This window comes from Cyprinodon tularosa, unplaced genomic scaffold (genome assembly GCF_016077235.1).
Source record: "Cyprinodon tularosa strain WSP-4 unplaced genomic scaffold, ASM1607723v1 ctg8, whole genome shotgun sequence".
Taxonomy (NCBI): domain Eukaryota; kingdom Metazoa; phylum Chordata; class Actinopteri; order Cyprinodontiformes; family Cyprinodontidae; genus Cyprinodon; species Cyprinodon tularosa.
The window spans coordinates 2,484,584-2,507,734 of NW_024039562.1; the positions used below are offsets into that span (position 1 = coordinate 2,484,584).

General features: G+C 38.4%; 1 protein-coding gene across 2 annotated transcripts; it reads right to left on the reverse strand.

Annotated features, from left to right (window-relative positions):
* Positions 1–1,381: 1,381 nt before the first annotated feature.
* Positions 1,382–21,037, reverse strand: abtb1 (ankyrin repeat and BTB (POZ) domain containing 1). 2 transcript variants are annotated; one of them, XM_038271505.1, is made up of 12 exons: positions 20,847–21,037; positions 16,816–16,878; positions 16,676–16,731; positions 16,418–16,562; positions 16,158–16,317; positions 16,035–16,080; positions 15,568–15,684; positions 15,335–15,447; positions 14,484–14,582; positions 14,235–14,402; positions 10,944–11,144; positions 1,382–1,657 (listed from the first exon to the last, which is right to left on the reverse strand). In XM_038271505.1, exons 1-12 carry the CDS (start codon positions 20,900–20,902, stop codon positions 1,451–1,453), a joined length of 1,431 nt encoding a protein of 476 aa, XP_038127433.1. In that variant the 5' UTR covers positions 20,903–21,037; the 3' UTR covers positions 1,382–1,450. The 2 variants fall into 2 exon arrangements, with proteins under 2 accessions (XP_038127433.1, XP_038127434.1); XM_038271506.1 differs by lacking the exon at positions 20,847–21,037 and having other exon boundaries at positions 16,650–16,731; positions 16,816–16,862.
* Positions 21,038–23,151: the final 2,114 nt, after the last annotated feature.

Here is a 23,151-nt window from a genome sequence, read left to right on the forward strand (position 1 = left end):
CCCATTATCTGCCTCAATGTCATTTGCCTCCACCAATTTAATGATATATTTAACCGTTTCTTTGAATGAAATTGTTTTGCGCAATACAGTGTATTGTAAATATAAGTATTACGTGTACAGTTTTTCTGATTCAGATAGGCTCCACATTTTAAATAAAGGCTTAAGTATAGATATTTAAACCCTTGTTACATTTGGATAGATTTCCATTAGGTTACAAAAAAAAACCTGCTTTCCGAGGGGTCGAAAAATGTATACAATGCTTAACATGATTGAGCTAAGTCTGTGAATAAATGTCTGCCTGAAATAAATGTCTGAACCATTAAAAACACTTTTTTTTCTGTCTTTTCGGGATTAACTTTAATTTTAACTTTAACATTCAAACGTGTTAAAGTTTTAAACGATATTGCTGCAATTTTAGACCTTGAATTTTAACAGTCAAGTCAGTTTACATGATCATGGAGGAAAAGCTGAAACTGAGATATCCTTTTGATTCTGCGAAGAAATGCCACAATAAATTTAAATGTCAGAATGTTTTTAAACCAAATCCTATATTCATTCTACTCTAAAATAACTTCTAAATAAAAAAGCTTGAAATGAATGATACTTATGCTGATAAGTATAAGTATGAACCTTTGGCAAGTATTTTAAGATAAATGTCTAGAAAAATATATTTTCATTACAAAATACCCATTAAGTCAAATAAACCCTATATGAGTTATGCTGATTTGGTTGTAATTAAAGAGGTGTATAGCAAGAGACAAAAACCACCACTGTTCACAATTTAATTCTGTTTATTTGCTAAACACATAAGGCAAGAAAGGTTTACTGGTTTAAATGAGAGGATTAGAGGGTGAGAAGTGTGAAAATACAAGAAGGAAGTCAATCAGTGAAGGAGAGCCACAGAATATTGTCAATAAAACACAGCACATTAAAATAAAAGAATAACAGGGTCTTATCTGAAGTACTAGAGGAAATGTTTGTTTTTTTTCAAACACATTTTTCTTAAATGTGACAATTAGAGCATAATATGTGCTCTATATCCTTTCTTTAGCATTAAAATACTATTTTCTGAAGTTTGACATGATACAGATGACAGTAATTAGGGTAAACTACATTAGTTTAACTAGGTTTTAGTTCTAGATGCTGTATATCATGCAGGTGTGATGGAATAATAATATGTTAATAATATGATTTTATAACAGAAAATAAATATTCCAGATCATTTTGTCTTGTTTGGGATGCTCTTTGTAAAAAGTCAAACAAAAATCTCAGAATACCCTAAAGGTACAGCAGTCCCAGCTCTAGAATTATTTTTGCTATATACTGTACACAAAACAAAACTTTAAATAATAAGCTGTATGTTTTTTGTTTTTTCTCACCCCACTAAGGATCCCCTCCAAAGTCAACCTTAAAAACTTGTACACCAGAGAAAAGGCCCTGATGACTCCACTCAGCAGTCAATGTTGATGCTAGAAAGCAGCTCCTCCAGCGCCTCCAGCTTCTGATTTGCTTCCTCAATGGCGCTGTATGTCTGCACGTTGCTGGCGATGTGGAAGCGGATGTCGTCTACCAGAGGAACTGAGTCTGTCTCCTGACGCTCCTCCAGGGACGCAGCATCCTCTTTTATCATCTCGGCAAACTCGGCTTGCTCCACCAGCTGTATAGGACAAGTTTCACAGGTAGAGGGGAGTAAATCAGGAGGACAGACCGAGCAGGAATGACTAGACACAGCACAAATTTTTCTTTAAAATCTTTTAAGGCTTTCCATCCCAACATTAAATATAGAATTCACCCTTAGATATAAGTATTTCGTGTGGCGTAGGGTATTTCTGTCTTATGCTATGTCGGATGAAACATAAGAAATAAAAAACAGGAAGTAAATGTTTCACGCTTCACTTCATCATCTCCACATATTGACAGTTTATTTTTAAACACTGCTAGACAAAATATTCACACTTGTTTATAGACTGTTTTGCATAATTTGTTAAACCAAAATGAAGTACTTAAACATTAGGATATTAGTCAGACTTAATGCAAGCCCTGTTTAGAAAAACAGATCAGACAAATCCTGCAAACGGCATCAGGATACAAAACATGGAATTAATTTATTAGCAGTTAGCCTGTGTGCTTTGTTTCAAGTTTGTCCTTGTCCCTCACTCTTTCCAACAAGGAGCTAAAACATTTGCGGTTCTCTGTAATTGTATGTTTTGTAAGAATACAGTAATTACTGGTCTACAGCTGTTTTTTTGGAGGGTTTGTCTGTTTCATTTAAGGCGATTAAAGCTTTAACACAGCATGTCATAGGAAACAAACACTGGTTCTGAGGAAAAACAATTATTTAAAGTGCAAAATAAACATGAGAATTAGAATTTCCTAAAACAACACCCTAATTGGTGGTAGCAGCTTTAAACAATTCCATACCTGGATATATTACTTCCAAGTATTCATCACTATAAAACCAATTAAGTAATGGCTTTCAAAATTATCAACTCTTCTATTTTTAACAGGTCTATTTCAGACACATTGGGGTTTAATACAAAACTGACCAAAACTACATTAGGTACAATACATCTCATAAAAATTTGAAGATTAGAAAGAAAATCAAAGGTGCGTTCAAACCGAATGGGTTCTGGGCTTCAAAGCATCTGATTTACATGCACAATCTGTGGGGATGACTCAAGCAGTGTTTGAAATGGTCCTGGGGTTCATCAGAGCTATCGGAGGGGCCCAACCAAGCGTCAGAGCATCCTGGTCTCCCAACGATTGGAGTGTCCCAGCGTTCAACGCTGGAGTTCATAAAATCTGAACTTTTGCAGCTTGATACAGAGCATCATTATTTGCTACAGTCGACAGGCTAACAAACCCTCCTGTGTCAGTAGCACCTGAATTTTATTCTACCAAAGCCTGCAATGACTTTTTCACAGACAAAATCCAAATTATTAGACAAGCTGTTGGTTCTACAACAGCAGGTTCAGGTCTTGTATCGTGTCCACCAAGTCTAAACATCATGACACAGTTTTATCCCATTACTAGCAAAGAATTGGAGGACATCTTGCATCAATTGAACTCCTCCTCTTGCTGTTTGGACATCCTGCCCACTGGTTTTTTAAAAAGGTCTCAAAGACCTTGGAGTCAGATCTGCTTCAGATTGTGAACTGCTCTCTAACGTCAGGTGTTTTCCCAGAGTCACTGAAAACAGCTGTGATCAAACCTCTGCTAAAAAAGGATAATCTAGACAAGACACAGATGAGCAGCTACAGGCCGATCTCCAATCTTCCATTTTTAAGTAAGATCATTGAAAAAGCAGTCTTTCACCAGCTAAATTACTTTTTAAGAGAAAACAACGGTCATGATGTCTTCCAATCAGGTTTTAGACAGCATCACAGCACTGAGACTGCTCTGACCAAAGTCACGAATGACATATGTCTGAATACTGACGCTGGTAAAATGTCAGTGTTGGTTTTACTGGATCTCAGCGCTGCATTTGATACAGTTGACCACATTATATTACTCCAACGACTGGAGAAGTGGGTGGGCCTCTCTAGTTCTGTACTAAACTGGTTCAAAACATACTTGGAGAACAGGAAGTACTTTGTGTCAGTAGGCAATTTTTTTTTTTTTTTTCAACTCTTTATTTAGTCTTTTTCATAATACAAAAACAAAAGAAAAAACAAGAAGAAAAAAACAAAAAACAAGCTGGGGGGAGCATCCGTTGCCATATTTACCAAAGTTTTTTTTTTTTTTTTTTTTTTTTTTTCCTCTTATGGTTTGGTTTTGGCCTTGAACATTGACCACTTCTGCCATTTTTTCTCAAAGTCACCTTCTTTAAGGCTCAGACGAAAAGTCAAATTTTCCATTGTGTATAGTTCATCTACAATATTCAGCCATTGTCCATGCCCAGGTGGGTCACGTTTCAACCAATTCCTTGTCAATGCCTTTTTGGCAGCAATCAGTAATATTTTGCAGAGGTAAATGTCTTTTTTTCCAATGACTTCATATGGCATAAGTCCTAGGTATACAAAGCTCGGATTTCGGGGTATAGATAAGCATAAAATTTCCTCTACTGTCTGAATGACACTGTTCCAGAATAGCTGCAGTTCAATGCATGACCAAAAGATATGGGAGTGATTGGGATCTACATGTCCACACCCTCTCCAGCATTTCTCTTGTTGCCTAAGTTGTTTTGATTTTATATATGGGGTGATAAAAAAACGAATTAGATTTTTCCATCCAAATTCTCGCCATCTTCTTGAGCTGGTTGAAGATTGTTGTGTTTTACACATGGAGGACCAGTCACTCCCAGTTAATGTAATGTTGAATTCTTGTTCCCACTTTTCTTTAACATAGAATGAATTTCTGCCATCGCATTTTTGGAGACTATTATACAACTTTGATACAATTTTTGAGGGAGTTCCACCATATGCACGTGTCAAGATTATAATCACCTCACTAATTCCTTCTGATAGGTCCCTGTTAACCTCTTTGTCGTAAAAGTGACGCAATTGTAGGTAGCGATATAGGTCTCTGTTTTCAAGATTGAATTCTTCTTTAACTTTTTCAAATGATTTAAATATTTTCCCTTCAGTGAGTGTACATATTGCCGTAATTCCCCTCTCCATCCACCTGATAAATGTATCATCTGACCCACTGGGGCCAAAACTGGGCATTTGAGATGGCCATATTAATAATTTACTATCACCTTCAATTTTGTTTTTCTTAACGACCTCATACCATGTTTTCAAAGTTTCGCCCAGAATAGTTCCCTCCTCTTTACTATCTGTTAAAATTTTACACCCCAATTTTGCAGGGGGTGGTATTTTACCAAGATTGAATTCGATTTGCTTCCACTTTGCGCTATATGTTGGAGAACACCAATAAACAACGTATCTCAGTTGGGCCGCCCAGTAGTATTTTTTAAGGTCAGGTAAAGCAAGTCCTCCTTTTTCCTTTTCTAACTGGAGTGTTCTGAGTCTTACCCTAGGTTTAATACCCGCCCAGATAAATCTAGATAAGACCTTATTCCATGTAGAAAATTGGGTTTCTGGGATCCTTATGGGGAGGGAGAGGAAGACATATAATAATCTAGGCAGCAAATTCATTTTTATCACCTCTATTCTTGTGCTAAAATCTAAGGCCAACATTGACCAACGTGTTACATCTTTCTGAATTTGATCACTTAGAATACCATAGTTTGACTCATATAGGTCTTTTAGATGTTGGGTGATATTCACACCTAAGTATTTTATTGATTTTGTGTCCCATTTAAGTTTATAATTACTCCTCATATTACTGCTAGGTGTATAATTCAGACATAGTACCTGTGTCTTTTTAATATTGAGTTTATATCCTGACATCTCACCAAAATTTTCCATAATGGAAAAAAGTTTAGGGATTATTATGTTTGGGTTCTTTAAGTAAGTGATAATATCGTCAGCAAACAGGCTTATTCTATGTTCCTCTGTTGCTATGTTGATCCCCTCCAAATGATCATTTTGTCTAATATCCTGAGCCAATGGCTCAATGAATAATGCAAAGAGGGAAGGACTAAGACAACAGCCTTGTCTTGTACCTCTTTTAAGGTTAAAGCTACCAGACAATGAGCCATTAATCCGCAACCTGGCTGTAGGATCCCCATAAAGAGCTTTAATACAGCTAATAATTTGATAATTGAAGCCAAATGTCTCCAGCACTTTATAAAGAAAAGGCCAGCTAACTCTATCAAACGCCTTCTCTGCATCAAGGCTAAGCAACACTGCACTGAGCTTTTTTTTGTGTATTTGATCTATGACATGCAGTGTGCGTCTGATATTATCTTGGGTTTGCCTGCCCTTTATGAATCCAGTTTGGTCTTCATTTATTAGCTCAGGGAGGATATGCTCCAACCTTTTAGAGATTATTGATGTGAATATCTTGTAATCTACATTTAGTATGGAGATGGGGCGATAAGATTCGCATAGTGTTTTATCTTTGTCTTCTTTTGGTATCACTGATATCACTGCTTCTTTCCATGACGGGGGTACTTTGGCGTATTTGAGAGTCCAATTCAGAGATTCAAGTAGAGTGGGCGTAAGGTCCTCCTTGAAGACCCTGTACCACTCATTTGGAAAGCCATCGCTCCCTGGGCACTTATTATTTTTCAAATTACTAATGGCTTTATCCAGTTCTTCCTTTGTAATCGGAGTGGTCAAAGACTCATTTTGGACCTGTCCAATGGAGGGAAGATCCAAGGATAATAAATATTTTTTGATCATCACTTCATCTACAGGGTCTGGATTAGAGTATAGTGTCATATAGTATTTTTTGAAGCAGTTTTCTATTTCTTCAGGTTTAAAAGTCAAATCTTTACTCAGTGGGTCCCTAATCTTCGATATACAATTTTTAGTTTGTTGTATTTTCAGGCGTCTTGCTAGAATCTTTGTTGCTTTCGGACCTGATTCATAAGTGGTTTGTTTAGCATATCTAAGTTTCCTTTCTAATTCATCTGACAGTGTTGCATCTATTTGTTTTCTGACATCCTTCAATTGTTCTGTTAGCCTCATATTATTAGCTGTTTGTTGTTGTTTTTCTAACTTTTTCAGTTCTTCCTGTAGTTTTTCATATTTTAATCTCTTTGCCTTAGTTATGTATGCCATCCGTGAAATCAAGTTCCCTCTCATAGTGGCTTTAACTGTGTCCCATAATATTGTTGGGTCAACCTCACTATTTATATTATCTTTAATACAATTTCTAATTTCCCCTTTAATTTCATCCATAGTTGTTTTGTTATTCAAAATCCCAATATTCATTCTCCACAGTGTGTTTTTACGAGCACTATCTAAGTGTATAGTTAAATAAACCGCATTATGGTCAGAGACATCAGAGGTTCCTATTGTACATTCTATCACCCTATGTCTGTCCCCCGCACTCATCAGGAAATAATCTATTCTAGAATGAATCTGATGTGTAGCTGAAAAATGGGTAAAGTCTTTCTCTGAAGGGTGGAGATTCCTCCAGACATCAAACAGGTTATATTCTCTCAGTAAAACATTGAGGCATTTTGACATAGGCAGTTTATGCTGTTTTTTGCTTGTTGTGTCTAAGGAGTAGTCCAAGACTGTATTCCAGTCTCCTGCATAGACTATTATACCCTCACTGAATCCGACAATTTTTTCAAAGAGCTGTATAATAAAATTTTTTTCACATTCCGGAGGTACATAAACACAAGCAAATGTGATTAATATGTTATCAAGTCTTCCCTTAACTAAAATGTATCTGCCTTCCTTATCTCCTTCTTCCTTAATTAGGTCAAAATTCAGCGTGTTTGACATTAGAATAGCCACTCCCCTTTTTCTGCTATTTTTACAGGAGCTGTAAAAAGAGTTTGAATATCCAAACCTCCTTAGCTTATTATGTTCTTTATTAGACATATGCGTCTCCTGAAGCATTACAACCTCTGATTTATTCTTTTTTAATTTTCCCAACACCTTGCTTCTCTTAATTGGATTTCTTAGGCCATTTACATTCAAGGATGTGATCTTTAAATTACCTGGCTTTGGCATATAAAAACTTCTAATGAAACATTGGTCTCCCCCAGAAAAGTATGTACTTTCACAAACACAATGAAATAACATAAATAAACACAACAGAACAGTGACTCCCAAGAGTGGAAGAGATCTAACTCTTCCAGGTGGACCCAGTTGGAGGGTCGAGGGTATAGTCTCTCCTCTAGAGAGGGCCCACTACTAGAGATGGTAATCAATTTTAACAAAAGAAATAACACCATCCTATAAGTCCAACTTAATCAAGCTACGATTGCTATCTCTCCCCCTGATCAAAAAATGAGGTCAAATGATTAATTAGTTAACAGGCGAAGTCCGACAAGGAAAAAGCTACCTCACCAGAATGTAGTAAATTTACAAGAGAGCCTCAGCTGTTCTCCTCTGCGTCATCTCTCTGAAACCCCTTCAGTTTCTCCCTCGCTCTCTGCGCCGTAGAGTTACTCCTCTCCTGACGATCTGATCTCCGCTCCCATCCGAGAAGCTCCGACAGTGCGGCGTCCAGCGCATGTTCGCTGTCCCTCACCCGTGGCGGGTCCACTGAGATACCTCGTTTCTGTAGCTCTTTCCTTGCTGCTTCTGCGCTGCTGTAGGTCTTAACTCCAGTGTCCCAGTGGATCCTTATGCTTGTGAAAGGCGTCTGAAAGCGCACTCCTTTCTCCTTTAAAGCTTTCTTAACAGCGTTGAATTCTTTGCGCTTCTTAACAATCTCGGTCGCGTAGTCATGATCAAAGTAGAGAAGACGGTTGGCGTGCATTATTTTCCCCTTTTTCCAAGCCTCCCTCAGTATCAGCTCCTTGGTCATAAATTCCTGAAAATTAATAATAATTGGCCGTGGCGGATCTTCGGGGCGAGGTTTCTGCGCCAAGGAGCGATGTGCCCGTTGGATTTTCAGATCCACCTCTTTCAGGAGTGGCAGTTCACGTTTAAGTAGGGTCGTAATGAACTGGGAAACCGAGCTTCCCTCTTCTCCCTCTGTCAATCCAAACATCCGGATATTGTTTCTTCTAGATCGGGACTCCAGGTCCGTCACTTTGGCTTGGAGGGCCTTCTGTTGTTTAACTGAGGCAGAGATCACGGCATTTACCTCTGCTGCCCAGTCTTCCATGCGCCCCACACGAGTTTCCACTTCATTAATCCGGCCAGACAAGCTTTGAATGTCTTTTGTCAGGTTGTCAAGTTTGCCGTTGAGTTCTTGGCCCATAAGGTTGATTTCTTGACGTAGGGAACCGTTGTCCTTTGTCAGTTCAGACTTCAGGTCTTTAATCGCTGCCATTAGGTCACTTGAGTTCACGTCAGTCCCAAGCGTCGGGGCGTCCTCTGAGTTGATAGCGTTAGCTTTTGCCGAACTGCCTTTTTCTTGACTTTTTGGCATATTTTCTTTCCTCTTTTTGCCTCTTGTGAGTCTCTTCCCACTCATCAAACATATAAGCCACACAATTTTCAGTTAACGAGTTTTTGGTGGGGAAAAATAAATTTCTAATGGGGGAGCGATCGTAAGTGCGTCTGTCTAGTCCATGGGTGAACCGCAATTCATCGTCAGTAGGCAATTTTACATCTGAGCAGACAAAATTGACCTGTGGAGTTCCCCAGGGCTCTATCCTGGGGCCTCTTCTGTTTAACATCTACATGCTCCCACTGGCTCAGGTTATAAAGAACAACAATATTAGTTACCATAGCTACGCAGATGACACTCAGCTATATATTACAGTATCACCAGGAGACCGGGGCCCTGTACAGGCTCTTGTTAAATGTATTGATGAGATTAATGACTGGATGTGCCTCAACTTTCTTCAGCTGAACAAAAACAAAACTGAGGTGATTGTTTTTGGTGCTAAAGAGAAACGAGAGCAGGTTGTTACAGAACTTCAGTCCATACACCTAAAAACCACAAATCAGGCCAGAAATCTGGGTGTAGTGATGGACTCAGACTTAAACTTTGAAAAACACATCAAAGCGATCACTAAATCAGCCTACTATCACCTGAAGAACATCTCAAGGATAAAAGATCTGATGTCTCAGGAAAATCTGGAAAAACTAGTCCATGCATTCATCTTCAGTCGGCTTGACTACTGTAACAGCATCTTTACTGGTCTACCTAAAAAATCAGTTAAACAGCTGCAGCTCATTCAGAACTCTGCTGCTCGAGTTCTCACAAAGACCAGAAAAGTGGACCACATTAGTCCAGTTCTCAGGTCTTTACACTGGCTGCCGGTCCATCAGAGAATAGACTTTAAAGTTCTGTTGCTGGTCTATAAAGCTCTGCATGGTTTAGGCCCAAAATACATCAGTGACCTCTTGACCCAGTATGAACCTACTAGACCCCTCAGGTCATCCGGATCTGGCCTTTTATCAGTTCACAGAGTCAGAACCAGACATGGAGAGGCTGCATTCAGCTTCTATGCACCACATGTCTGGAACAAACTCCCAGAAAGTCTCAGATCAGCTGAAACACTTAGTTTATTTAAATCCAGGCTGAAGACTCACCTGTTCTCAGCTGCATTTACGTAGATTTTATTCAAAAGTTAAAATTCGCCCGTCTCTGTATTCTCTCTTTTTAATTTTAAATGTTTTTAATTTTGAATCACGCTTTTAACTGTTTTTAATTGTTTTCTTTCCCTTTTGCTTATAATGTTTTATGTAAAGCACTTTGAATTGTTCTGTACATGAAATGTGCTATACAAATAAACTTGCCTTGCCTTGCCATCAAAGGATCAGAAAAGCTTATCCAGGAGCTTTTGGTAGACCTACAATATATGCAAGCTGCTATCTACAGAGGTGCATGCATATGAAAAATAAATAAATTTAAGGGGTTGAACTCCACAGTTCTATAATTAAAGCTGGGAGAGAGGAGTGCTATGTACAAGGGGGAAAAAAATACCAAACTCTAAAGACTACCAACAAACACTGTTGTCAAGTAATTGTTAATATATGAAAATGTTAAATTTTTTAAATATTCCAGTATTACTGCTACCACTGGGAAAAAATGGTAGGGTGGCCAATGGTTGACTAGTTCAAAGTGTATTTTTTGTACAAAACTAAACCGATAAACGGGGATAAACTAAAGGGATAAACGGGTATTGACTATGGGTATGCTGGTCTGATCGGGTATGCTGATCTTATTTTAGTAGGAGCATAATCCTGATGCTATGACTGCACAGAGGGTGTTTTGAGGTGGACTTTCTGGCTTGTAGCTTGAGAGTAGAGCAGACAATCAATCAGAGCACCGAGCATCCAGAGCATCAAAGCGTCAAAGAATCTTGACCAGCGTTTCAGCCAGTGTCCAAGTTTCGCAGTTTAAGCATTTTGCAGGTTCCGTTCATAAGTTAGAACCAGATTGGAAATCTCAGGTTATTGAAGTATGATGACAGGTCACACAAATGTCAGTGAAAAGACAAAGATACAAACCCGCTCAATAATCTTTGCCATAAACTCTGTACACTGATCCTCAAGCCGAGACAGACGAAAAAGCTTTGCCGTCTTCCACATGTGCAGGACGTTTTCCTCACAAATAGCCTTGGCTAGAATCTTCCCGCATAGACGTTTCAGCCCCGGCAGCAGGTACATGTCAGCCACACAGAGAACATCAAACACGCTGTCCATCGTCAGCTGGGTGAGAAAAGGGATCAGTCAGATAACGAGCAAAAAATAATAGAAAAATTGACTATTATTAGAACAAGCATATAATATGAGGAACCTTATAACGCCAGTGGACAAACCCAACAAGCAACTGTTTGTTTTAACTGCCATCTTGGTAGTATACCTACGTAAATCCTCAGTCACCCTGGTCATGGCTACTGCAAAAAAGGCTGAATTTGGAAGGACACTTTACTTTTTTTGAAGACGTTTCAACACCTTTCTAGGAATCTAATTTGTTTGGCTCACACCAAAGCAATCTGTAGTTGGAGTTAAGACATTAATGAGATGTAATTTTTTGAAGTCAACTATTTGACAGTAAATGCATCAATGTGTCATTTTATGACGATATCATGTCAATAGGGAATACCACCGATTGCAGCAACTGGCTTGGTTATATTGGGTAGGTCTAATCCAGTTTTTATTGCTAACTGTAGTGCGTGCTCTGCTAAACCCATGGAATAAGCCAATAAGGTACCAGTTTGGCATGCAGCACGCATACTGCCATGCAGGCTCACACCTGCCAGGGGGGAGCTCACTGGTTCAGATTAAAACTTCAAAACTGAAAACTTTCTGTTATCAGAACTCTGAGTTACCGGGATGACAATATTCCCTCAATTAAAGATGAGAAATGAAAAGAACACAAACATGTCATGAATTCACACAAGGTTATCCAAACTGGGAATTTGTTAAGTCGGAATTTCAGAGAAAAAAAGTGAAAATGCATCATTCCAGCAAATTTCAAACCCAACAACACACTCAAACAAAAACCCAAACCAAAGCTGGATTGTGGTTTCCAAATCCCATGACAGAGCCCATGCACAACAAAAGACTCACACCTACCGTACTTGGAATGTGCTGAGGAGGATGGATCTCCTGGATGCTAAAATACATCAACACTCCAACTACAGATTGCTCTGGAACGAGCCAACGGGATTGACAAAAACTCTTGGATAGGTGTTAAAACGTCTTCAAAGAAAATCTAATTGCTTTGTAATTTAACCCTGTTTTGTGTTTGTCAGTATTTAAATAAATCGTTTTTTCTTTTCATTTGCACAATAGAAATACATCTCAACTGTAACTATAGTGTAAAAGTAGATAACAAAAAAAGAGGTTTCAATGACTGAATTTTAAAAATATCTCTCTTTATTGTGATTTTATAGTGCTAAATAATCAGTGGTTTGTCCACTCCTCATTGATGTATACAGGTGCTGGTCATAAAATTAGAATATCATGAAAAAGTAGATTGATTTCAGTAATTCCATTTAAAAAGTGAAACTTGTATATTATATTCATACATTACATACAAACTCATATATTTCAGATGTTTATTTTGTTTAATTTTTATGATTACAAATGACAACAAATGAAAATCTCAAATTCATCATATCAGAAAATTAGAATATTGTGAAAAGGTTCAAAATTGATGGCCCCTGGTGCCACACTCTAATCAGCTAATTAACTCAAACCACCTGCAAAAGCCTTTAAATGGTCTTTCAGTCTAGTTCTATAGGCTACACAATCATGGGGAAGACTGCTGACTTGACAGTTGTCCAAAAGACGACCATCGACACCTTGCACAAGGAGGGCAAGACACAAAAGGTCATCGCTAAAGAGGCTGGCTGTTCACAGAGCTCAGTGTCCAAGCACATTAATAGAGAGGCGAAGGGAAGGAAAAGATGTGGTCGAAAAAAGTGTACAAGCAAGAGAGATAACCGCACCCTGGAGAGGATTGTGAAACAAAACCCATTCAAAAATGTGGGGGAGATTCACAAAGAGTGGACTGCAGCTGGAGTGAGTGCTTCAAGAACCACCACACACAGACGTATGAAAGACATGGGTTTCTGCTGTCGCATTCCTTGTGTCAAGCCACTCTTGAACCACAGACAGCGTCAGAAGCGTCTTGCCTGGGCTAAAGAGAAACAGGACTGGTGAGTGGTCCAAAGTCATGTTCTCTGATGAAAGTAAATTTTGCATTTCCTTTGGAAATCAAGGTCCCAGAGTCTGGAGGAAAAGAAGAGAGGCACTTCATCCATGTTGCTTGAAGTCCAGTGTAAAGTTTCCACAGTCAGTGATGGTTTGGGGTGCCATGTCATCTGCTGGTGTTGGTCCATTGTGTTTTCTGAGGTCCAGGGTCAACGCAGCCACATACCAGGAAGTTTTAGAGCACTTCATGCTTCCTGCAGCTGACCGACTTTTTGGAGATGCAGATTTCATTTTCCAACAGGACTTGGCACCTGCACACAGTGCCAAAGCTACCAGTACCTGGTTGAAGGACCATGGTATCCCTGTTCTTAATTGGCCAGCAAACTCTCCTGACCTTAACCCCATAGAAAATCTATGGGGTATTGTGAAGAAGAAGATGCAATACACCAGACCCAACAATTCAGAAGAGCTAAAAGCCACTATTAGAGCAACCTGGGCTATCATAACACCTGAGCAGTGCCACAGACTGATCGACTCCATGCCACGCCGCATTGCTGCAGTAATACAGGCCAAAGGAGGCCCAACTAAATACTGAGTGCTGTACATGCTCATACTTTTCATGTTCATACTTTTCAGTTGGCCAACATTTCTATAAATCCTTTGTTTTTATTGGTCTTCAGTAATATTCTAATTTTCTGATATGATGAATTTGAGATTTTCATTTGTTGTCATTTGTAATCATCAAGATTAAACAAAATAAACATCTGAAATATATGAGTTTGTATGTAATGTATGAATATAATATACAAGTTTCACTTTTTAAATGGAATTACTGAAATCAATCTACTTTTTCATGATATTCTAATTTTATGACCAGCACCTGTACAGTATGTAGGCTTAAAACTAACAAACTTAAAGACCTGTCCTGACTTTTGCATGCTTGTTTACTTCAGGTTGTTATAGTAATGCTTTTTCCTTTAATACATAGCATTTTTATAAGAATATTACATTTCATATTATCTCCTGTTTTTCTGATATTAATATTTTTTATATATTTTAGTTTTTAACAGAAACAGAACTGTAACAAATATTTCTCAAACCACTTAAAAAGCCTTCTGACAGAAGCAGTGCACAGACCTCTGTATCATCAGTGTAGATGTAATACATGACGTGGATAAAGACTTCCTGGGTGATATTTTGCAACGTTATCACTGGGGTGCTGGGCTGGGACTGCAGCTGCTGGCCCTCGCTGAAGTGGTCTTCTAGTAATGCCTTAAAATAATCACTGCGGCCACAAAAAAAGGCCTGAAAACAAGATCATTACAAATCTCGTATCAACAGATTTGGAGCTTGGTGAAATTTGTTTGTAGACTCTGTAATTCATACCTTATGACATAAGAAATCAAAACCCTCTACTCTGAAGCAGATGTCAGGATAAGTTGGGAACAGATCAACTCTGTTAAAGGGAAGTTCCCCAAATCCAACCTGGGGCAAAGAGAGAGCAGTTTCAGTAGTAACAGTTGGTTAGTGTTAAAAGTCTGACAATAACCCCCAGATTCCACATCCTCTGTCTCTGCTCCGCTCACGTAAGTCATGCAGAGCACTTGCACATGTGCACTTGCACTTGTCATGTTAATCAATGAGAACTGCTCTATATCCACTGCTACTCCTCCGCATGTCACCGTCCACATACGTGTAATCCGTCCTTCACCATCAAAATAAACAGCCAAGCTATTTTGGAAGCCGGCCAGGTCAGGATCCACAATTGCAATCGCACCAAACGGGGAAAGGAAACCTGAGAATATCCAGTTTGTCAAACTAAAATACAGTAACAACATATTGGTAACTAAAAATTAGAGCATAATTCTGATATATTCCCAAAAACTAAGACTGTTTAATTAAATGATTGGATGCAAACTATTAGTACTTCAACATAACAGGAAGCAGATTTCTCATCTTGATCAAAATTATTAAATTTTATACTGAAATGCTTAAAAGTTTCATAAAATCCAGTCACAAATTTCTTCTTATCGCAGGAGGATTGCATAGATGAAGAGATGCAGAGTTTGGAAGTAGAGAACAAACCAATGTTGTATGATCCTATTTATCCTTATTACAAAGATTCACAAGGAGGAAGTGCGGAGGCTTTGCTTTGTGCAGGCGGCCTGGAACGGAGCGGAGCGCGACGGGGTGCTAACGGAGTATGTGGGATTTCGGGGTAAGGTCTAGGTTCTTACCCTTAGTTCAGTGGGCAGAGCACAGTCTGCTAACTGGGCCATCTCCTCTTGGAGCTGACAGGTGTGAGGCTCCAAGCTGAGAACTTTGACACAGGTTCCAGGCTTGTTGGACACTTCAAAATTAAAGGGATAAAAAATAATTGATCAACATCAATTAAAGCTCTAAAGAAAAATAAATAAACTTATATGACAAACTGCCACACAATGTATATGTATAAATCTTCAGTTCTTACCAAATTCATAGACCTGTTTACATTTATTCTCCAGCTCTTCAATAAGGTCTGCCATCTTGCACTGTTTGGCAAGTCGCCTACAGTCCTCCACCAGACTTATATCAATATCCATCCGTCCTGTAACATTATTAACAGCTGATGTTTTGTTTTTCAGTCATATTTTTTCAGTGGTCCCTGTTCCATTACCTTAGTATTAATGAAATATTTGATACAGTAAAATCATGATTTACTATCTTCTTCTTCATACTGTTTGTTATTCCAAGTTTTAAATTGTTAAAAAAAAACAAGGAGAAGAAGAAAAAAATAAATAACTTCACACCATTTTTTGCAAATGATATTCCTATAGATCCTCTGTTAATTAAAATGCTGGATGTGTCGCTCAGGGGAGGGGGGGCTCTTCTCTATTTTACTACTTTAAGGTTATTTATAAAAAAAAACACAAAAAAAAACAAACAACAAACACTCACCAGTATAGAAATATTGCAGAATTGCTGCGAAGGCTGCAGGATTGATCTGAAATTAAAAGAGCTTTAGTTTCTATTAATGTAGACTTCATTCTACTTACATTTAAATTTATTGTTTTTAATTACCAAGGGGTGTTTGAGGGTTATGAGGCTCTTTCCTTTCCATTTTGTTTCAAACATCTCAGTGAAATACTCCGAGCGTGCGCTGAGAACGCATCGGTGAGCCGAAAACATTTGTCCATGAACCAGGAACTTAACGTCACTGTTGTGACCTTGTTCTAACAACCTAATCAGAAAATTGACATTAGTACACTATGTTTTGCCTTGGAAAGCTGTAACAACACACTCTTGTTTCTTTATAAATGGCAGAGAGGTTTCCCATTTACATGTGTAGGAAGTAGTTGAAGTCATTGCGCTGCATGGCACGGACACTGACACACTTGTATTCCTTGAGCAGGCGTCGGATCGAGTCACTCAGGGAGCCGTACACACATCTTTCACCATCAAACGTGTTGGCTTCACACTTGGCACCTAAAGGTGAACAGAAATAACGAAAAAAAAAGAAATCAAAATAAATAGACTCCAGCATCACACGTCCTTTAATTATAACAGCCTCACTTTATCCAGTGAAAATTCAATTTTACCACTAGCCAACAGATACTGGACCAGCTCCTCGTGGCCACAGAGGCAAGCATAATACCTGAAGGAAGAACAGCTCTTTTTCTAGGACCATTCATGGTACAGGGTTTGTGGTAAACAGAAGGTATGCTAATCATATACTCACAAAGGCGTGCTGTCCCATTTATCTCTCACATTGAGGTCCACATCTCTTTGCTCAACAAGGTACCTTATGAGGACAGAAAGATCAGATTCTTTAGCACATTCTGATTATTAACAGTTAGCTTAGCCTCTGACAGACTTTGGTTTATTTTTGGATAAAACAAACTGATCTCAGATCACAAAACACACATACACATTGCAATACAGTAATGTTATTTTGCAGGGGAATTACTTTTGCAATCTGAAAGAGATACTGATGGCAGGTTTTAATCTGATATGGTATTATATCTTTACATCTTTGTAAAAAAACAATAACTGGTAATGGCATCATATTTTATATTTATTGTTCCAGTTGTTCAGCTGAATTGTATCATTTTGTCTGGATTTTCTACTACTTGTTGAAAAGGAAGCCTTTTCCAAATTGCACTTGATAAATATTCCTAAATTATGAATTAATATCTATTGTAACTATTAATCATGTGACACCACAATAATGGCATGCTCAAATATATTTTAGCATAATCGTACTGCATTAGATTAGAGTTTTAAAAATAAAATAGTAACTCAACATCACTCTACTGTCAATCATCTACTTCTTAATGACAAGAAACAGGAAATGGGCAGCGGCGGAGCTAGATGGGGGGCCAGGTGTGGCCATGGCCTCCATATATAAAGAGTAGTGTTGCGCCGATGCCATTTTTTGGCCCCGATACCTGGCTGTGCAGTATCGGCCGATACCGATACCATAATAATGTAAAACAATTGCCATCATGGCTTTGTCAAGCTGCTGCCTACCTTTGTGAAGCAGGAAAAAAATCTAATACAAAGTGAATCCAGTAGAACTTTTTATTGCCTACCAGGAATGGGTGACAATAGTTGAATAAACTTTTGGCTCTCAAAATTGTATCGGTGCCCTATTTGTTGGTACTCGCCGATACCGATACCACCATTTTAGGGCAGTATCGGGGCCCCGTCCGATACTGGTATCGGTATCGGTGCAACACTAATAAAGAGTAGACCCCGCATTGATGGTCGCGGCGCAGGAATTATGGCGGCCATCTTACTAAATATATACAGGTGCTGGTCATAAAATTAGAATATCATGAAAAAGTAGATTGATTTCAGTAATTCCATTTAAAAAGTGAAACTTGTATATTATATTCATACATTACATACAAACTCATATATTTCAGATGTTTATTTTGGTTAATTTTGATGATTACAAATGACAACAAATGAAAATCTCAAATTCATCATATCAGAAAATTAGAATATTGTGAAAAGTTTCAAAATTGATGGCCCCTGGTGCCACACTCTAACCAGCTAATTAACTCAAACCACCTGCAAAAGCCTTTAAATGGTCTTTCAGTCTAGTTCTATAGGCTACACAATCATGGGGAAGACTGCTGACTTGACAGTTGTCCAAAAGACGACCATCGACACCTTGCACAAGGAGGGCAAGACACAAAAGGTCATCGCTAAAGAGCCTGGCTGTTCACAGAGCTCAGTGTCCAAGCACATTAATAGAGAGGCGAAGGGAAGGAAAAGATGTGGTCGAAAAAAGTGTACAAGCAAGAGAGATAACCGCACCCTGGAGAGGATTGTGAAACAAAACCCCTTCAAAAATGTGGGGGAGATTCACAAAGAGTGGACTGCAGCTGGAGTGAGTGCTTCAAGAACCACCACACACAGACGTATGAAAGACATGGGTTTCTGCTGTCGCATTCCTTGTGTCAAGCCACTCTTGAACCACAGACAGCGTCAGAAGCGTCTTGCCTGGGCTAAAGAGAAACAGGACTGGACTGCTGGTGAGTGGTCCAAAGTCATGTTCTCTGATGAAAGTAAATTTTGCAGTTCCTTTGGAAATCAAGGTCCCAGAGTCTGGAGGAAAAGAAGAGAGGCACTTCATCCACGTTGCTTGAAGTCCAGTGTAAAGTTTCCACAGTCAGTGATGGTTTGGGGTGCCATGTCATCTGCTGGTGTTGGTCCATTGTGTTTTCTGAGGTCCAGGGTCAACGCAGCCACATACCAGGAAGTTTTAGAGCACTTCATGCTTCCTGCAGCTGACCAACTTTTTGGAGATGCAGATTTCATTTTCCAACAGGACTTGGCACCTGCACACAGTGCCAAAGCTACCAGTACCTGGTTGAAGGACCATGGTATCCCTGTTCTTAATTGGCCAGCAAACTCTCCTGACCTTAACCCCATAGAAAATCTATGGGGTATTGTGAAGAAGAAGATGCAATACACCAGACCCAACAATTCAGAAGAGCTAAAAGCCACTATTAGAGCAACCTGGGCTATCATAACACCTGAGCAGTGCCACAGACTGATCGACTCCATGCCACGCCGCATTGCTGCAGTAATACAGGCCAAAGAAGGCCCAACTAAATACTGAGTGCTGTACATGCTCATACTTTTCATGTTCATACTTTTCAGTTGGCCAACATTTCTATAAATCCTTTGTTTTTATTGGTCTTCAGTAATATTCTAATTTTCTGATATGATGAATTTGAGATTTTCATTTGTTGTCATTTGTAATCATCAAAATTAAACAAAATAAACATCTGAAATATATGAGTTTGTATGTAATGTATGAATATAATATACAAGTTTCACTTTTTAAATGGAATTACTGAAATCAATCTACTTTTTCATGATATTCTAATTTTATGACCAGCACCTGTATATACATGTGTGTGTATATGTTTGTATACAACTGTGTGTTTGTATATGGTAGTAAAAAAATTACTAACATTTATGAATGGCTGTTATTTGCAAGATACATACATCCTGTCTGAATATTTTATATTACTTTTAACCACACTAAGAATATTTAAATGGTATGATAGCTATAGTTTTAAAGTTTTCAGAAAAAAACAATGTGAGAATTAGTTCAACATTAAGCGAGTTATAGTTGACTAAAATTAATTCTGTGCCTGGTCAACACATTACACTGAGCAGAGCAGTCGACCGCCCCAAGATGGCGCCCCTAAATCTCGTCAGCCCCTAAGGCCGAGAGCAGCCGATGCGGGCTCTACTCTTTATATATGTCTATGATGGCCACTCTTAGCCAGCCATTGGCCATCCCTATTATTTTTCACTCTAATACAGACAGTGGCAGCAGTAATACTCTAAAGTGGAATATTCAAAACATTTAAAATTTCCATGTATTAAAAATTGACAACAAAAACACTGTGGTTAATTATGCACATTAAAATACTAACATCAAATATGATAAGTACAGAAGTCATGCTCTTTCCATAAATAGATTTTGTGTTATATGGGATAAAGAGAAAATAATGTGTCTCTGCAAGTCATCTAGGAGTCTTCAGAGAAATCATAGATAAATAACTATTTTAATAAAAAAATTATAAAATTATTAATTTATGTAGATGTTCATACTTGTAAAAGTCAATTATATCAAGAATGATTGTTGATAAAAGTAGGTAAGTAAAGACAATGGAAAAGATGTTCGCCCCAGAGCTCAAAACCTGAAAGGATTTTATTCACTATACCTTTTATCTAGACAGATGTTTAAATATAAGCATCTATTTCTTAGCAAAGGCTGTAGGAAAGTATAGTTTGTCTTTAATTAGAAAATATGGATGTTTTGCTTGTTACTTTTCCTGTTGGAAGAGTGTAGATTGACCCTGAGGTTTTGGTGCCCTCAGTGGTTATTGCCTGGCCACCCTAATAAACCTTTTCTGACTACGCCTCTGGAAATGGGTCATCTTGTTACCACTGTGGTATATTGTTGCAAAATACAGAGATAATAATGTGAATTGAATGAATGTCAACTGCTGTTGAATGTATATGTTTTGCAACACCTGTAGACTAAAGTTGCGTAAGCTGGGAAGCTGGGTTATCAGCGCTAATGTTAGCATGCTAGCCTTCCGGGGTTCTGCTTCTGAGCAAAACTAACGGCAGGATGCGAGACAGGACAGGGGGGGTGTTTTACCCCACGGCTATGATGGGTAGATATCAATGGGAAGGCTTTAGACGATACTTTAAAATCAACAGAGGTTCCGTTACCTGACTCTACAAATGTCGCCCTTTCTGCAACTACTAAACAAGTCGTACACATCCATGGACGCCTCGGTGTTCTCGGTCCTCTGTAAGTCATTGAGACGGCCTGTCTGCCGGCAGGAGGCTGTGGGTTAGCTGGGGCCGCAGGTGGAGCACGAAGGTCAAGAGAAAGTTAGCAGCGTCTTGATACGTTTGTAGCAGCGTCTTGATACGTTTGTTGACAAAACCACCGCAGCCGTCTGTTGTGTTTTGGTCCGATATGTCCAGTCACGTGATCACCGCGGTTACTTCAATTGACGCACAGAAATGTAGGAAATTGAATACCCGAGACAACAACAAATACAGGCTAAGCTGTTCCAATTTAAAAATATATACATTCAAAGTTTTCTCTCCCACTCGCTCTCTATCTCTATGTCTATCTCTATCTTTCTAATAACTGTAAAAGTACAATTATAACTGTGAAAGGGGGATTCTCGAGCCAGCTACTATAGCCTGAATGCAGCATATGGAAAATACATGTCTCGAAAAGACGCAAAAAACTGGTCTAAAACAACGAGTATTGTCCTTTTTAAATGAAATTGCATTGAGGAAAAAAGGTAAGCATTTTTACAACATTATCAATTAGCATTTTAAAAGAAGTTTGTACTGGTGTTCCTTATCCGTGAGAAGTGATATACATTTGGGTAGATATGAGTTCAGCATAGTTGTATCCAAAAACAAAAAAAAAATTTTAATTAAATTTTTGTTAAAGAATATGTCCAAAATATTTCATGCTGATTGCAAATTATGAAAGTCTGTTGGAAAATTAAAGGTTTTACAACAATACAACAATACAAATTCTCTACATTGATCTGAATTACATCTTTGTAAGGCTTAGGTCAAATCTAAATATCCAGTGGCCACAGTACAAAATAATAAAAAAAAAAATACGTTTAAGACCAAGGATAATCTTACCCCTACAGGGTGTGGTAAGGGAGTCAAGTTTAGTTTAGTTTATTAGTTTATTATAAAAGGGACACTTCCACTGACAGGATTGTACAGAATCTAAAAAAATAATCCAAAGATTGCACAGATAGACACTAGGTGGTGCTAGAGCACCTGCCCTTTTCATCTCTGGACAGAAAAAGTGCCCACCTGAAATCTTTTTGTTTTTCGTCTTTTGCCCAAAATACATTTTATTAATTTAAAGCTTACAGGTAACCGAACAAGTGTATTTACCTTCATTCACCAACCGGTTAGTTTATAGCATAACATCTTTAATGGTCTCTACCAGGCGGCAAGGAAGGGTTTAAAATCCAAGTAATGTAAAGCATCTCACTGATGAAATTATTGATTTGCTGTTTTTACGGCAAATCTAAAAACACATGAGACAAATAGACATCTATTTGACTCATGTCTTTTTATGACAACTACACAGCAAATGCTACCTTTTGTCTGTTAAACGTTTCATACGAAGCAAATATAAGGCCAAATTTACACAATTTGAAAAAAAGAACTTTAATTAAGAGTTTGGAACTGTAAAATTTGTTCATGACATATCATGCCCTTGAGATAAGATAATAGAGTTGTTTTTCATATTTGAAATGTAAATCTGGTGGGCTGCTCAGTGGGTAGCACTGCTGCCTTGCAGCAAGAAGGTTCTGGGTTCAATTCCTGACCTGGGGTCTTTCTGCATGGAGTTTGCATGTTCTCCCTGAGCATGCACGGGTGCTCTGGCTTCCTTCCACAGTCATGTTATTGGACTTTTAGGTTCATTGGCTTCTCTAAATTGTCCTTAGGTGTGAGTGTGTGCATGAATTGTTGTTTGTCGTATTTGTCTCTGTGTTACCCTGTTGACCTGTCCAGGGTGTAATCCACCTCTCACCCGTAGAAAGTTGGCGATAGGCAACCCTGCTTGGGATAAGCGTGACGGAAAATTGATAGGAATGGATGGATAAATGTCGATCTTTGTTCATCTGTAAATTGTGATATATATATAGAAGCACTCAAATCAAGAGAAAATAAACTCAAAGATATTCTGGAATCATGGGCTTTGCATTCGACTTCTCTATTTCTATGTATATTGAAAAACTGCCTGACGAACTTTGAGCAAGTGACATATTTATGGAAGATATTTATGACTGCAAGAATAAGGCAATTATGACCAAGGCCACCCACCCTGAGGGTCTTAGTTAATCATATAAACTCGATACATGGGATGGAGATTTTTCACTACGTTTCCAGAAGAAGAAAGACTGTTGAAGAAATTAGATCATCACATATTTAAAGACTTATGATAGCAAATACATATAAACTAAAAGCAAATGTGTTG